Below are 14,935 nucleotides of genomic sequence, written 5' to 3'. Positions count from 1 at the left end.
TTTCTGTCTTTATGATTTTGACTATTCTAGGTACCATGTTTATGTGGAATCATACAGTATATGTCTTCTTGTGTTTGGCTTATTTTCACTTAGCATAGTGTCTTCAGGGTTCATCCATGTTGAAGTATATATCAGAATTCCTTTTTAAGGCTGAGTTAATATTTCATTGTATGTATTTACCACATTTTGCTTATCCATTCGTTTATCAGTGGACACTTGAGTTGCTTTCACATTTTAGCTATTGTGAATAATGCTGCAGTGAACGTGGGTGTATAAATATCTCTTCGACACATTGCCTTCAGCAATTTTAAGTATATATCCAGAAGTTGAATTGTTGGGTCATATGGTAATTATATTTTTAATTTTCTGGGGAATTGCCATACTATTTTCCACAGTAGCTGTTCCATTTTACCTTCTCACCAACAGTGCACAAAGTTTCCACTTTCTCCACATCCTTGCCAACACTTGTATTTTACTTTCTGTTGGGTTTTTTTTTTTCTTTTGAATGTCCTCTTTTTTTGGCGGGGGAAGAGCCGTGCTGCATGGCTTGTGGGATCTTGGTTCCCTGACTAGGGATTGAACCCAGGCCACTGAAGTGAAAGCCTGGAATCCTAACCATTAGGCCACCAGGGAACTCCCTGTTGGTTTGTTTGTTTGTTTGTTTTTAATAGTAGCCTCCTAATAGATGTGAGGTGGTATCACATTGTAATTTTGATTTGCATTTCCCTAAAGATTAATGATGTTGAGCATCTTTTCATGGAATTATTGGCCATTTGTATATATTCTTTGGAGAAATGTTTATTCAAGTCCTTTGCCGATTTTGAATTGATTGTTTTCTTGTTGAGTTCTAGATGTTCTCTATATATTATGAATATTAATCCCTTATCAGATATATAATTTGCAAATATTTTCTCCCATTCTTTGGGTTGCCTTTTTACTCTATGGATAGTGTCTTTTGATGCACAAAATTTTAAGATTTCTGTGAAGTCTAATTTTGTTTGCCTGTGCCTTCGCTGTCATATCCAAGAAAACATTTCCAAATCCAATGTTGTGAACTTTTGTCCCATATTTTCATCTAAAAGTTTTATTTTTTAGATCTTATATTTAGATCTTTGATCCATTTTGTGTTAATTTTGTTTATGGTATTAGGTAAGAGTCCAACGTAATTCTTTTGCATGTGGATATCCAGTTTTCCACGCACCATTTGTTGAAAAGACTGTCCTTTCCCCATTGAATGGTCTTGGCACCCATATCAAAAATCATTTGATCACCCACAGTTAACATCATACTCAACAGTGAAAAGCTGAAGCTTTTCTCTAAGATCAGGAACAAGGCAAGGATGCTCACTTGTGCCACTCTTATTTAATATAGTACTGGAAATCCTAACCAGAGAAATTAGGCAAGAAAAGAAATAAAAGGCATCCAAACTGGAAAGGAAGAAGTAAAATTGTCACTATTTGCAGATGACATGATGCTATATCTAGAAAACACTAAAAACGCCACCAAAAACTGTTAGAATAAATGATTCAGTAAAGTGCAGGATAACAAAATTAATACAGAAAAATCTGTTGTGTTCCTATACACTAATAATGAAATATCAGAAAGAGAAATTAAGGAAACAATCTTATTTACAACTGCATCAAAAGAATAAAATACCTAGGAATAAATTTAACCAAGGAGGTGAAAGACCTGTACACTGAAAACTATAAAATATTGATGACATAAATTGAAGAAGACACAAATAAATGGATATTCCATACTTTTGGTTAGAATAATTAATATTGTTAAAATAGCCATACTACCCAAAGCAATCTACAGATTCATTGCAATCCTTATCAAAATTCTAATGGCATTTCTCACAGAAATAGAACAAACAATTCTAAAATACGTATGAAACCACAAAAGACCCCAAATAGCCAAAGCCATCTTGAAAAAGATCAAAGCTGGAGACATCATGATCCCTGACATTACAAAGCTACAGTAATGCAAACAGTATTATACTGGCACAAAAACAGACACATAGATCAGTGAAACAGAATAGCCCCAAAATTAACTCACGCATATACGTCAACTAATTTATGACAGAGGAGCCAAGAATATATGGTGGGGAAAGGACAGTCTTTAAATAAATGGTGCTTGGAACACTGGACAGCCACATGCAAAAGAATGAAACTGGACCGGTTTTCTACACCACACATAAAAATGAACTCAAAGTGAATTAAAGACTTGAATGTAAGACCTGAAACCATAAAAGTCCTAGAAGAAAACATAGGGGTAAGCTCCTAGACATTGGTCTTGTCAGTTTTTTGAGTTTGACATCAAAAGCAAAGGCAACAAAAGTTAAGCAAGTGGGATTACATCAAACCGAAAAGCTTCTGCACAGCAAAGGAAACCATTAACAAATGAAAAGGCAACCTACTGAATGGGAGAAAATATTTACAAATCATATATCTGATAATGGGTTAATATCCAAAATATATAAAGAACTCATACAACTTAATAGCAGAAAAACAAACAATTATTTCTTAAAAATGGGCAGAGGATCTGAATAGACATTTTTTTGAAAGAGACATACAGATGGACAACAGGTACGTGAAAATATGCTCAACATCACTAATCACCAGAGAAATGCAAATCAAAACCACAATAAGCTATCACTTCACACCTGTCAGGATGACCATCATCAAAAAGACAAGAGATAACATGTGTCTGTGAGGGTGTGGAAGGGAACCCTTGTGCACTGCTGGTGGGAATGTAAAGTGGTGCAGCCACTATGGAAAACAGTATGGAGGTTCCTCAAAAAGTTAAAAATAAAACTACCATATTATCCAGCAATTCCACTTCTTGGTATTGATCTGAAGAAAATAAAAACACTAACTCGAAAAGATACCTGCACCCCCATGTTCATAGCAGCATTGTTTACAATAGCCAAGATATGGAAACAACATCAGTGTCCACTGGCAGATGAATGGATAAGTAAAATGTGATATGCCCACCCACCTACCCACACCCTCCCCCATACACACACAATGGAATATAATTCAGCCATAAAATAGAAGGAAATCCTGCCATTTCAGACATGAATGAACCTGAAGGACATTATGCTAAGTGAAATAAGACAGAGAAAGACAAATACTGTATGATTTTACTTATATGTGGAATCTTCAAAAAAAAAAAAAAGAAAATCAAGCTCATAGATACAGAGAACAGATTGATGATGGGCAAAATGGGTGAAGGGAATGAAAAGGTACAGACTTCCAATTATAAATAAGGCCTGCGGATGTAATGTACAGCATGGAAACTATAGTTAATGATATACCGTACTGCGTATTTGGAAGTTGCTAAGAGAGTAAATCTTAGTAGCTGCCTTCAATAGACTTATTGTGGTGGTCATTTTGCAATACATACACATATGTATGTTATACTGTATACCTGAAACTAATATAATGTATGTCAATTATACCTCAGTCAGTCAATCAATCAAATCAATTGCATGTGAAGTCTAGGTAAAAATAAATTAGTGAAAAATTTTTTTAAAAAATCATTTGACCATATATGTGAGGGTTTATCTCTAGGCTCTATATTCTGTTCTGTTTTTTTCTCTCTGTCTGTCTTTATGCCAGTACTACACTGTTTTGATTACTTTAGCTTTGTACTAAGTTTTTAAATCAGGAAGTGTGAGTCCTCTGACTTTGTTGTTCTTTTTCAAGATTGTTTTGGCTGCTCAGGTTTCTTTGAGATTTCATATGAATGTTACAATAGGCTTTTCTATTTCTGCAAAAAATATCATTGAGATTTTGATAGAGATTGCATTCAATCAGTATAGTCTTGGGTAGTATTGACATCTGTGAATAAGGGATGTGTTTCCATTTATTTATTTCTTCTTTAATTTCTTTCAGCAGTGTTTTATAGTTTTCATTGTACAAGTTTCTCACGTCCTTAGTTAATTCCTAAGTATTTTATTCTTTTTGATGCTATTGTAAATGGAATTGCTTTAATTTCCTTTTCAGATTTTTCTTCTAGTGTATAGAAATGCAACTTACTTTTTGCATGTTGACTTTTTATCCTGCTACTTTGCTGAATTCATTTATGATTTATTAGCAGTTTTTTGTGGAATCGTTAGGGTTTTCTACATATAAGATCACATCATCTGTGAACAGAGATAATTTTACTTCTTCCTTTCCAATTTGGATGCCTTTTATATCTTTTTCATGCCTAATTGCTCTGGCTAGAACTTCCAGTACTATGTTTAATAGAAGTAGTGAAAGTGGGCATCCTTGTCTTGTTCCTCATCTTAGAGAAAAAGCTTTTAGTCTATCACAGTTGTGTATGATGTTCACTGTGGGTTTTTGTATATTGCTTTTACTGGGTTGAGAACTTTTCTTCTATTTCTCGTCTATTGATTGTTTTTATCATGAAAGGATGTTGAATTTTGTCAGATGCTTTTTCTGCATTGACCAAGATGATCATCTGGGGTTTTCCTCTTCGTTCTCTTAATGTGATGTTTTATATTGCTTGATTTTCATGTGTAGAGCCATCCTTGCATTCCAGGAATAAATCCAACTTGGTCATGATGTATAAGCCTTTCAATATGCTACTGAATTTGGTTTGCTAGTATTTTGTTGAGGATTTTTGCACCATTGTTCAAAAGGGACATTGGTCTGTAGTTTTTTGTTCTTATAGTATCCTTGTCTGGCTTTGGTATCAGGATTTTGGTGACCTCCAAGAATGAATTAGAAAGTGTTCCCTCCTCTTCAATGTTTGGAGAAGTTTGAGAAGGATTGATATTATTTCGTCTTTAAATGTTTGATAGAATTCAGCAGTGAAGCCATCAGATCCAGGGCCTTTTTTGGTTGGGATTTTTTTTTTTTTAACTGATTTGTCTTTCTTGCCAGTTACAGGTTTATTCAGATTTTCTATTTTTTGTGATTTAGTCTTTATAGAGTTTGTGTTCCTTCTTGATAGCTTGTGTTTCAAATTCCATGAAATAGAATTTTTCCATTTCTTGTTTGTTGTGCAGTTTGTTGTTGTATAGTTGTTTATAGTACTCTCATATAATTTTTTTTATTAACTTCTGTAGAATCAGTAGTAAATGTCCCCACTTCCATTTCTGATTTTAGTAATCTGATACTTCTCTCTTTTTTCTTAGGCCATCTAGCCAGAGGTTTGTCAATTTTGTTGGTCTTTTCAAAGAATCAACTTCTGGTTTCATTGTTTATCTCTGCTATTTTTCTGTTCTCTACTTATTTATCTCTGCTCTAATCTTTATTATTTCCTTCTGCTACCTTTGGGTTTAGTCTGTCCTTTGTTTTCTCATTCCTTAAGTTGTAAAGTTAGGTTGTTGGTGTGAGACTTTTCTTGTTTTTTAATATAACCATTTATAGCTATAAATTTCTGCCTTAACACTGCTTTGGCAGTATCCCCTTAGGTTTGGTTATATTGTCTTTTCATTTTCATTTGTGTCTAAATATTCTCTGATTTTCCTTGTAGTTTCTTCTTTGATCTGTTGGTTAAGAGGGCATTGTTTAAATTCCACAGATTTGTAGGTTTTCCAGTTTTTCTTCTATTCATCCTGTTGTACTTGGAGAGGATACTTTGTATGTTATCTATCTTTTTAAATCTATTGAGACTTAATTTGTGGCCTAAAATATGGTCTGTCCTGGAACATGACCCAAGTGCTCTTGAGAAGAGTGTGTATTCTGTTGTGGTCGTATATTGCTCTGTATGTTTCTTAGAGCTCTTTGGTTTATTGTGTTAAGTCCTCTCTTTCCATACTTATCTTCTGTCTGGTTGTTTTGCCCATTATTGAAAAGGGAATATCAATGTCTCCTATTATTGTTGTAGAGCTGCCTGTTTTTGTTTCATATATTTTGTTTCATATATATTTCATATATTTCATATATTTTGCTTTTAGGTTTGTAGATGTTTATAATTGTTATATCTTCTTGCCGTAATGAACCTTTTATTAATATATAATGCCCTTCTTTGTTTCTTGTATCCGTTTTTATTTAAATTTTATTTGTATGATATTAATATAGCTACCTCTGCTCTCTTTTGGTTACTGTTTACGTGGAATATCTTTATCCATCTTTTCATGTTCAAACTATTTGTGTCTTTTGATCTAAAGTGAATCTCCTGTGGACAGCAGTAGTTGGATCATTTTTTTTATCCATTCTGCTGATTTCTGTCATTGATTGGAGAGTTAATCCATTTGTATTTGAAGTAATTACTGATAAGAAGGAACTTTTCTCATCTCTCTTATTTTCCATATGTCTTAATAGCTTTTTTGTTCCTCATTTCCTGCTTTACTGTCTTATTTTGTGCTCAGTTGATTTTTTGTAGTGATACTTTAAAATTCCTATCTCATTTCCCTTTGTATATATTATATAGCTATTTTCTTTGTGCTTACCATGGGATTCCATTTGATATCTTAAAGTTATTATGCTCTAATTTGTATGCCAGCCTTATTTCAGTAATATGCAAAACTGCTTCTGTGCAGCTCTGTCCCACCATTTTTTCAGTTGTTGATGTCCCAAAATTATATCTTTATACATTGTATGACCCAAAATGTATAGTAAGAAACATTTTTTTAATACATTTATTTATTTATTTTTGGCTGCATTGGGTCTTCGTTGCTGTGCGCGGGCTTTTTCTAGTTGCGGCAAGCGGGGGCTATTCTTCGTTGTGATGCATGGGCTTCTTATTGTGGTGGCTTCTTTTGTTGTGGAGCATGGGCTCTAAGCACACGGACTTCAGTAGTTGAGGCACGTGGGCTTCAGTAGTTGTGGCTCGTGGGCTCTAGAGCGCAGGCTCAGTAGTTGTGGCGCATGGGCTTAGTTGCTCTGCGGCATATGGGACCTTCCCGGACCAGGGCTTGAACCCATGTCCCCTACATTGGCAGGCAGATTCTTAACCACTGTGCCACCAGCGAAGTCCCAGTAATAAACATTTAAATGCATTGTTCTCTTAATTTATGTAGGGAAAGTGTGGAATTGAAACCCAAAGTTACAATAACACTAGTTTTTAGGCCAAAAACCGTTTTGTTTTAGTATGTTAGTCTCTTAAATCATGCAGAAAACAAAAAGTAGAGTTTTTAAGCAATTGTTCAATTATACTGGCTTTTATAATTGTCTTGTGTTTACCTTTACTGAGACCTTTACTTCTTCAAATGACATCGAGTTACAATGTTCTTCTATTGCAACCTGCAGGATTCCCTTGAGCATTTCTTTCACAGCAGGTCTAAATGTAATGAACTCCCTTAACTTTTTTTTTTAACCTGGGAATGTCTTAATTTCTCCAAAACTAATTGCAGTTCACTGTCCACGCTTTCCCCTGCCCTGCTGGAAGTTGCAAGCCATCAACTGACTCCAGAGCTCCACTGTAGTTACATCAGATTCTGCCTGTGCGGCTACTGTCCAAGTAGGACAGAGATTCCTGTTCTGCCATCTTCCCTGAACCCTCTCCTCTGCTTTTTATAGAATTTGAGGTGGTACACCAATAAAGTACATTATAAAATAAAATAATTTTTGAAAAGCTTTTAAAAATAAAGATATATTTTCAGACCAAGATGAATTTTTTACTAAGTATGAAAATTGGGTTGGCCTCCTACTGTCACAGCCACAAGAGAAGCACACACTTTTGATCGTACCAATTTCTGTGATCTACAGAAGTGGGAACTATAATATTATATCTTGATTCTATAAAGATATTACTACTTGAAACAGGGCCAAAGTGATCTATGTTCTTACTTCCTAATGATTCCTCTTAATGTAAGTATAGACTCTGGAAATCCCAGAGAGATGAATAACTAGACTTTCTCTCAAATTTATAAGTTTTTCTTAAACCTTTGACTGTTTAATTTGTTTGATGAGTACCTGAAATGAAGTGTATTGTGATGTTGTTTAGTGAAAAACCCACGTGCTTCAAATACTGAGAGGCATAAATAGAGTTGAAATTATCTGCCTTACAGTCTTGCTCCAAATGGAAACTCCCACCTCTGTGGTTGCTCAGGTCACCATTTTTCTCAGAAAGAAATTTTGATTCAGTTTTGAACAAAAATATCATTGAGTGTCCAATACACACCAAAAGTTGACAGAGAAAAGCCTTTCCAGTAAAGTGTTTTCCCTATAAAGGGCATTACAGAATGTCCGATTTAGTATAAAATGTGCAAGTATAAGTTCAGATGTTCAGTTTAAGTTGTTCATGCTCCCTGTTTAAAAGTGTGATTTGAACTCTGAAGGTTCCTAATAGAGAGATCCTAGGTCTGCATTTGCCCCACTCCACAGCCGTCCTTTGGAGCGCCTGCCCAGCACCTACATGTGCTTTAGGTGGGCTTCCCTGCAGGATGTTTTAGAGCTGACACCAGTTTGCTTCTGGAGCACTCTCCTGCTCACTGCAGTTGATGTGTGAGCTGATGTGTGCCCCAGGAGTGGACAGTTATTCTAACGTGAGCCAAAGCAAAACTTCACTGTAAGGTAAACTTGCTGAAGATGTCATAAGATACATCCTTAAAATAAATACCCTTGGCCTTATCCCCAATTCCTCCACGTTGATGTATCTGCTCTCAATGTCCCTTTTAGAGTAGAGCATTAGAGTTTGATGTTTGGGGCTTTGAGAAAACTAATTCTTTATTCAAGTACAAGTTTGCAGGAGTTTTTCTTACTGAAAGGTTCTGGTAAAGCATTCGAGCATGGGCTCTGGGTTTGTGATGTTGGCAGGGTCCAAGATTGGAATGAGCTTAGGGATAGACAGTCCCCATTCCTAGTTATGTTTTCTTAACCTGTTAGCTTCCTGGTCACTGTGTTGAACTCTGTTAACTCACCCTCTGAGCCCACAGAGAGGTGTGAGGATTATCATCTGCTTTCTCTAAGCTCTATCCACACTTTGTCAAAGTGCTTGCAGCCCCTGCAGTTACCAAGTTTCTGAACTTCTCACTACGTGGCCAGCTCCTGAGGGCAGAGGCTGTGTGTTCTTTTTTATATCCCAAGCACAAGTCCTCTGTTAACAAATTAGCATCTGCCAAGCTGAGCTGAGAGCTCGGTTCTCAAGCTGTATACGACACCTGCACAGAGCGGGGGTTCTGTGAAGGTCTGTTTTAGTTGCTAATCTGAGAATGTGGGTGATTTTGGTAGCTGCGGTCTTACTAACTCCTGATGCAGCAGGCAGGGGGTTGAAGGCATGTTTCATAAATCCAGCTTCATTTCCTCTTTAAACAAATGTTGTGGTTTTAAAAGCAAACTACGGGGCTTCCTTGGTGGCGCAGTGGTTGAGAATCTGCCTGCCAATGCAGGGGACACGGGTTCGAGCCCTGGTCTGGGAAGATCCCACATGCCACGGAGCAGCTGGGCCCGTGAGCCACAACTACTGAGCCTGAGCGTCTGGAGCCTCTGCTCCGCAACAATAGAGGCCGCGATAGTGAGAGGCCCACGCACCGCGATGAAGAGTGGCCCCCACTCGCCGCAACCGGAGAAAGCCCTCACACAGAAACGAAGACCCAACACAGCCAAAAATAAAAATAATAAATAAATAATAAATAAAAAATTTTAATAAAAAAAAAAAAAGCAAACTACGAAGAACTGCTTGTGTGTTAGATTCTAGAGTAATTCTACATTGCTCTGTATGAATTCAGTAAAATATCCACAATGAAATCTTCTTCTGTGCAGAACTTCTGACAGGGATCCTCTGTGGTAGGAAGGAAACCCCCTCTCCTGGTTTCTCTCCTCTCTTTCCCTGGAGTGGCTAATGAATGCTTTTCCCAGGCATTTGACTGGACTTTCCTGAATATTACGATGCTCTGCACTGGTCCCTTTTACAGTTCAGCTCTGGGTGACATGCACTCCACGGTAACTTGAGACATATTTAAGACCACGAACTTGGTAAAGTTTTCTGGGCTGCTTTTACTTTCCTTTTCCTCTTAGATTTCTTTGGCTAGAAAGCTTCTGTGAGAAAATTGATGTTACTAGATATAATTTCCAGTACTTTAAAAGAATTCACATTCCATACTGACTGTCGTGGGACTGGTTGCTGACTTTGGAGAAGCTCTTTACTGTAGCTGCACTGAGATTGGATTTGGGCTGCCGTCAAATGACGAGCATGTCTTACTGCACAAATGTGTGTGGCCTTCTGAGCCACATTTCCTGATCATTGAGACAGGAGTCGTGCATCCAGTGTGCTTTGCTGGTCCCCCTGTTGCACGACAGGTGTGGTGTTGGGCCTGGAGATGAATCACAAGTCAGGTGTCGTCCCTGCTTGGAGAGGGGATGTGAGGAGTCACAAGTACAGGGCTGCAGTGGGGATCGCAGTCGAACCCGCCGTTCAGATGCAAGACGTCCTGACTTCACAGGCCAGAGTTACTAAGTCCTGGGGGACCAGGAGGTTTTGCTTGTGGTTTACTCTTGAAAATGGGAAGACTAATGAGATCAGCAGGCTGCTCTCTCCTAACAAAACCAAAGCTTGGCTACGATTGTTCTCTGTTATAAAACCACTGGGGCATCAGATGTCAGGTCCTGTGCATGTCATGCGTCCTTGTTCTGTTACAGGAGTCCTTAGGATGGGCTCAGGCTCCGTGCACTTAACGCGACCTTGCTGTCTTGCAGATGTCTCACGCAGCCACCAGTGCCTTCTGCCGTTCTATTAAGCTGCAGTGTGAGCTCTACCCCTCTAGAGAAGTGGCCATCTGCCTGGACCCTTACTGTGGACTTGGGTTTGTCCTGTGGTGCCTCTGTAGGTGAGTTTTGTCTTTGCACCTTTACGATATAAGTAAGTAAATCATACACACGTTTTCAGACCACTTGCGAGAACTGCTAACGGGAGGGGGCCGCCTGCAGGGTGCGGCTCCTCCTCAGCCCAGCTCTGGGTGCCACAGGGACACCTGCCCTGGTAGCCACTCTCTCCAGCATCTGAAAAATTAGTCTCCATAAAGTTTGCTGAAACCAACAGAGACAGAATCTGGGGCCATTCTCAGAAGCTGTCTGTTGGGAATCCGTTTTCCAGGCGACTCCCAGGCCGTGGGCTTGCTTCTTATGCCTCTAAATCTTCGCAGGTGTCCCAGGCCTGGAATTGTGTTCACCGGGGGCATCCAGGCTCTTTCCTCCTCAGGCTTCTCCCTGACTTCAGCTGCGGGAGGCCGGAAGGAAGCTTCACAGGCTTCCCTCCCCTCCCCTCCCCTCCCCTCCCCTCCCCTCCCCTCCCCGGCGTGGCCCCCACTCCACAGCTGGCAGCCCCCGGGCCCAGCTCCTGGCAGCTGCCAACAAGTATTAATGGAGAGGATGAATGTTTGTTGGCATTTTTCTCTAATTGTACATAGATGTTCATTGTAGAAACTTTAGAAAATACAAAATAATATAAAGAAGAAAATTAAGCCATCCATAAGTATACTACCCAGTGATACCAGTAAATACTCGCTAGTAGCATTTTAGCATATAGTCTTACAGAGTTTATTTTCTAATGTAGTATTTCTAATGTAGTACTACTTTTTATTATTAACATTTTCAAACATATACAAGTGTATATGTTTAAGTGTATAAAGAACACTGTAACAAACACCAGGGCCCAACAACCAGCTTCACGTGGATCTTATTTTGCCAGTTTGGTTTCATCCAGCCTTCTGATTATTTCTGTCCCTTTTCCATATGGGCATTTTAAAGCAAACACCAAAAAACATACAGTTTCACTCATAAACCTTCAAGTACACATACAATTTTGTAAATGTACGTTAATATATTTATAAAACTGAGATGCTACAGTGGGAAATTGCTTATAATTGCCTTGTTTTTTCATAATGGTAGACATTTTCTCATCTTTAAACATTCTCCTAAAACAATTATTTTAATGCATTTAAATATTCAATTGGGTTAAATTGGACTAAATCCAATCACATATTTTTTAAAAACACTATCATTCTAATCACCACAATTAAACTTCTTGAGAAAGCAAATATAATTGAACAGTTGAAATATTTTAATGATTTTTGCCTCAATTCAGAATGCAATAGCATTGTGGGTAATTTTTTCTTGGAAAATAGTTCAGAATATACCACTCCAACGGTAGGGCCAAAATGACTTTAGACATATCTTGCCAGCTGAGAAGGAAACCTATTCTGAACTACAGCTTTATAGGCAACTGTCTCTTGTTACTTGGCAAAAGTGCCTTCTAGTTCTGCAGGCTCTACCAGCCAAGCCCCGTGAAATCCACAGAGAAGGTGCTGGTTGGAGTGAGTCCTTGCTGCATGTCACCAGCAGCAATGGGACTCTCTAGAGGAACTGTACAGAGAGGGTGGCGGTGACCCTTTGCTTAATGTCTTACCTGCAAATGCATTCAGAAGTCACAAAATCAGCTATGACCCCTGCAGCACTAAAAATAAATCCATAACAGCTGTAAACCTCTTTGTTCTGAAATCCATTATAGAAACAGATCCCAATGGACTTGCTTAAAAAACTGGACCTTTTTTAAAAAGCACGTCAGACAGTTGGTATTCATGGATTAGGAAATTCAGTATTGTTAAGATGAAAATTCTCCCCAGACTGGATAAACTTCAAAAACATATGCCAAGTCTGAAAGAAGCCAGACTCAAAAGACCACTTATTATATGATTGTATCATATGATACCATTTGTTGGAAATGTTCAGAAAGGGCAAATCTATAGAGACAGAAAGTAGAATAATGATTAACTGGGGCTAGAGCTGAAAACAGGATTGACTACAAATGAATACAAGGCATGCCTTTAGAGTGATGGAGGTGTTCTAGAACTGCATTGTGATGATAATTATACACGCTGCAAAACTGTCAAAGTTCTTTTAATTCTGTACTGCAAATGGATGGATTTATGATATGCAAATTATAACTAAGTAAAACTTTTTTAAAAAGGAAAACAGCTTTCCTTGGAGTAACTGAAGTGCATGTACAGACCCTACCCTGCCAGTTCAGGAGGCTCACCCACGTGACACCACAGGGTGACATGTGTTGTCGTGAGTTGTGTGGCTGCCTTGCTCAGGGTGCCCAAAGTGTGAGAGTTATCAATTCTTTGTATGTTTTATCAAGTTAATAATCTGAAATCATTGAATTACAAATGTACAAATTTATATCAGTTACCAAAATGTCTTTTTTTCTCTCTCTCTCCTGTTCGGACATTTTTTATTTTTGTTTTTTTATCTAGATTTTAGTTTTCAGAGTATTGTTAGGCTCACAGCAAAATTGAGTGGAAGGTACAAAGATTTCCCATGCATGCCCCACCCCCACATGCACAGCTTCCCCTGTTATCAGCATCTCCCACCAGAGTGGTACATTTTTTACAAACTAGGAACCTACCTTTGACACATTATCATCCCAGAGTCTATAGTTTACATCAGGGTTCACTCTTGGTATTGTAGAGAACCCAGAAATAGACCCACGTAAGTATAGTCCGTCGATCTTTGACAAAAGTGCAAAGGCAATACAATGATACAATGGGACAAACGTGGTCTTTTCAACTAATGGTGCTGGAATAACTGGACATCCACAGGCCAAAAAAAAAAAGAATCTAGACACAGGTGTTAACAGCCTTCACAAAAGTTAGCTCAAAATGGATCATAGACCTAAATGTGAAACATAAAACTATAAAACTCCTAGAAGATAACTTAGGAGAATATCTAGATGATCTTGGGTGTGTTGATGACTTTTAGATACACCACCAAAGGCATGATGCATGAAAGAAATAATTGATAGGCTGACTTTATTAAAATTAATCATCTCTGCTCTGCAAAAGATACTGTCGAGAGAATGGGAGCAGGCCAGAGACTGAGAGAAAATATTCCCAAAATGTTTTTTAAATTGTTTTGTTCTTTTTGAAGTTAAGATCTAAACTAGAATAGTTCAGGTTCCAGAAATTCACAGGAAATAATCTTCTTCCCTATAAGCAACCTGCTATTAAGTAGGGAAGTATTTATAGCCAGTGCCAAGAAATCAGTGTTGGTTAATAAATGAAACAACAAATCGACTTTCGTTGGATTGAGCAAAAAAAAGGGCAAGTAGAAAATTGGTGAATCAGGTTTTCTGTTTGTCCTCTACTAGGATTTAATAACCTTTTTCTTAATGTTGCCTTCTACTTATAGGAATGAGGACAGAGGTGAAACTATGTTTAATTTTCACAAGTATGCTTATATTCTCTAGCCTTGAACTCCACACTGGACCCTACCCTTTCATGTGCTAGCAGTCTGATCAAGCAAGTCATTTATCCTGGTGTATATTCTTGAGAAAGCTAGCAGTGGGTGATTTGTATTTCTTTTTCTTCATTTCTGGTCTCCTTATGATAGCATGTAAAAGGAAAATGCTAGGAACAGTATGGGTAGATTGTCATAATTAAGCGGATCATCATAAGGTTTTCACCTGCATTTTGATTCCCTAAGACATGGGGCTCCAGTGTCATTAACTGTGTTTGGTACCTGCCAGAAAATGTGAAAGTCCTCAGTGTCAGAGAAGTGGTGTAAATTTGAGCTGGAATAAACATCATGCAGGGGAATCTAATTAAGGTGGTCTCGTTGACCCCGATTCACGAATGGGTTGAATAACATTTGGTGCTAATGGAAAACTGTGCACCATCACTTTTCAAAGAGGCAAAAGGCATGTTTCCTAGTGGATAATTAACGATTTACATGGTGCATGATGTGTGAGGGTGTTAGATCTTGGGCTGTTACCTGGTGTATGATCCCATTTTTGGCCAAGATTGTCCTTTTAATTTCCATTCAGCAGAGGTAAATTTTCCATTATTTTTATTTCTTCCTGCTTAGTGTTGCCTTGAGGCTTCTCATTGGAGTTGGTACAGGAGCTACAAAGAAAGCTCTAATTCAAGGTCATGCCAGACGTGGTGTGGGGGCTGATCCTTGAGCGCTGCGTTGCAAAGGGTAGCGGGTGCAACGGTGCCTGTGGCACAAAACACCGGTGTCCAACAAGTCGCCCGTGC

The 14,935-nt window shown here is 38.2% G+C and overlaps 1 protein-coding gene across 5 annotated transcripts in view; it reads left to right on the top strand.

Moving 5' to 3' along the window:
* The window catches only part of DIP2C (disco interacting protein 2 homolog C), a 360,625-nt gene that overhangs the window by 302,346 nt on the left and 43,344 nt on the right, over positions 1-14,935 (top strand). For all 5 annotated transcript variants that reach the window (XM_068559508.1, XM_068559500.1, XM_068559492.1 and 2 more), the window contains one exon: positions 10,596-10,726. In XM_068559508.1, the coding sequence (XP_068415609.1) occupies positions 10,596-10,726 (131 nt within the window). The remainder of the gene's footprint in view (positions 1-10,595; positions 10,727-14,935) is intronic.

Source organism: Eschrichtius robustus, chromosome 1, assembly GCF_028021215.1.
Source record: "Eschrichtius robustus isolate mEscRob2 chromosome 1, mEscRob2.pri, whole genome shotgun sequence".
In the NCBI taxonomy this organism is placed as follows: domain Eukaryota; kingdom Metazoa; phylum Chordata; class Mammalia; order Artiodactyla; family Eschrichtiidae; genus Eschrichtius; species Eschrichtius robustus.
The sequence above is the reverse complement of the archived record's forward strand: the minus strand, read 5'-3'. Positions and strand labels throughout refer to the sequence as shown.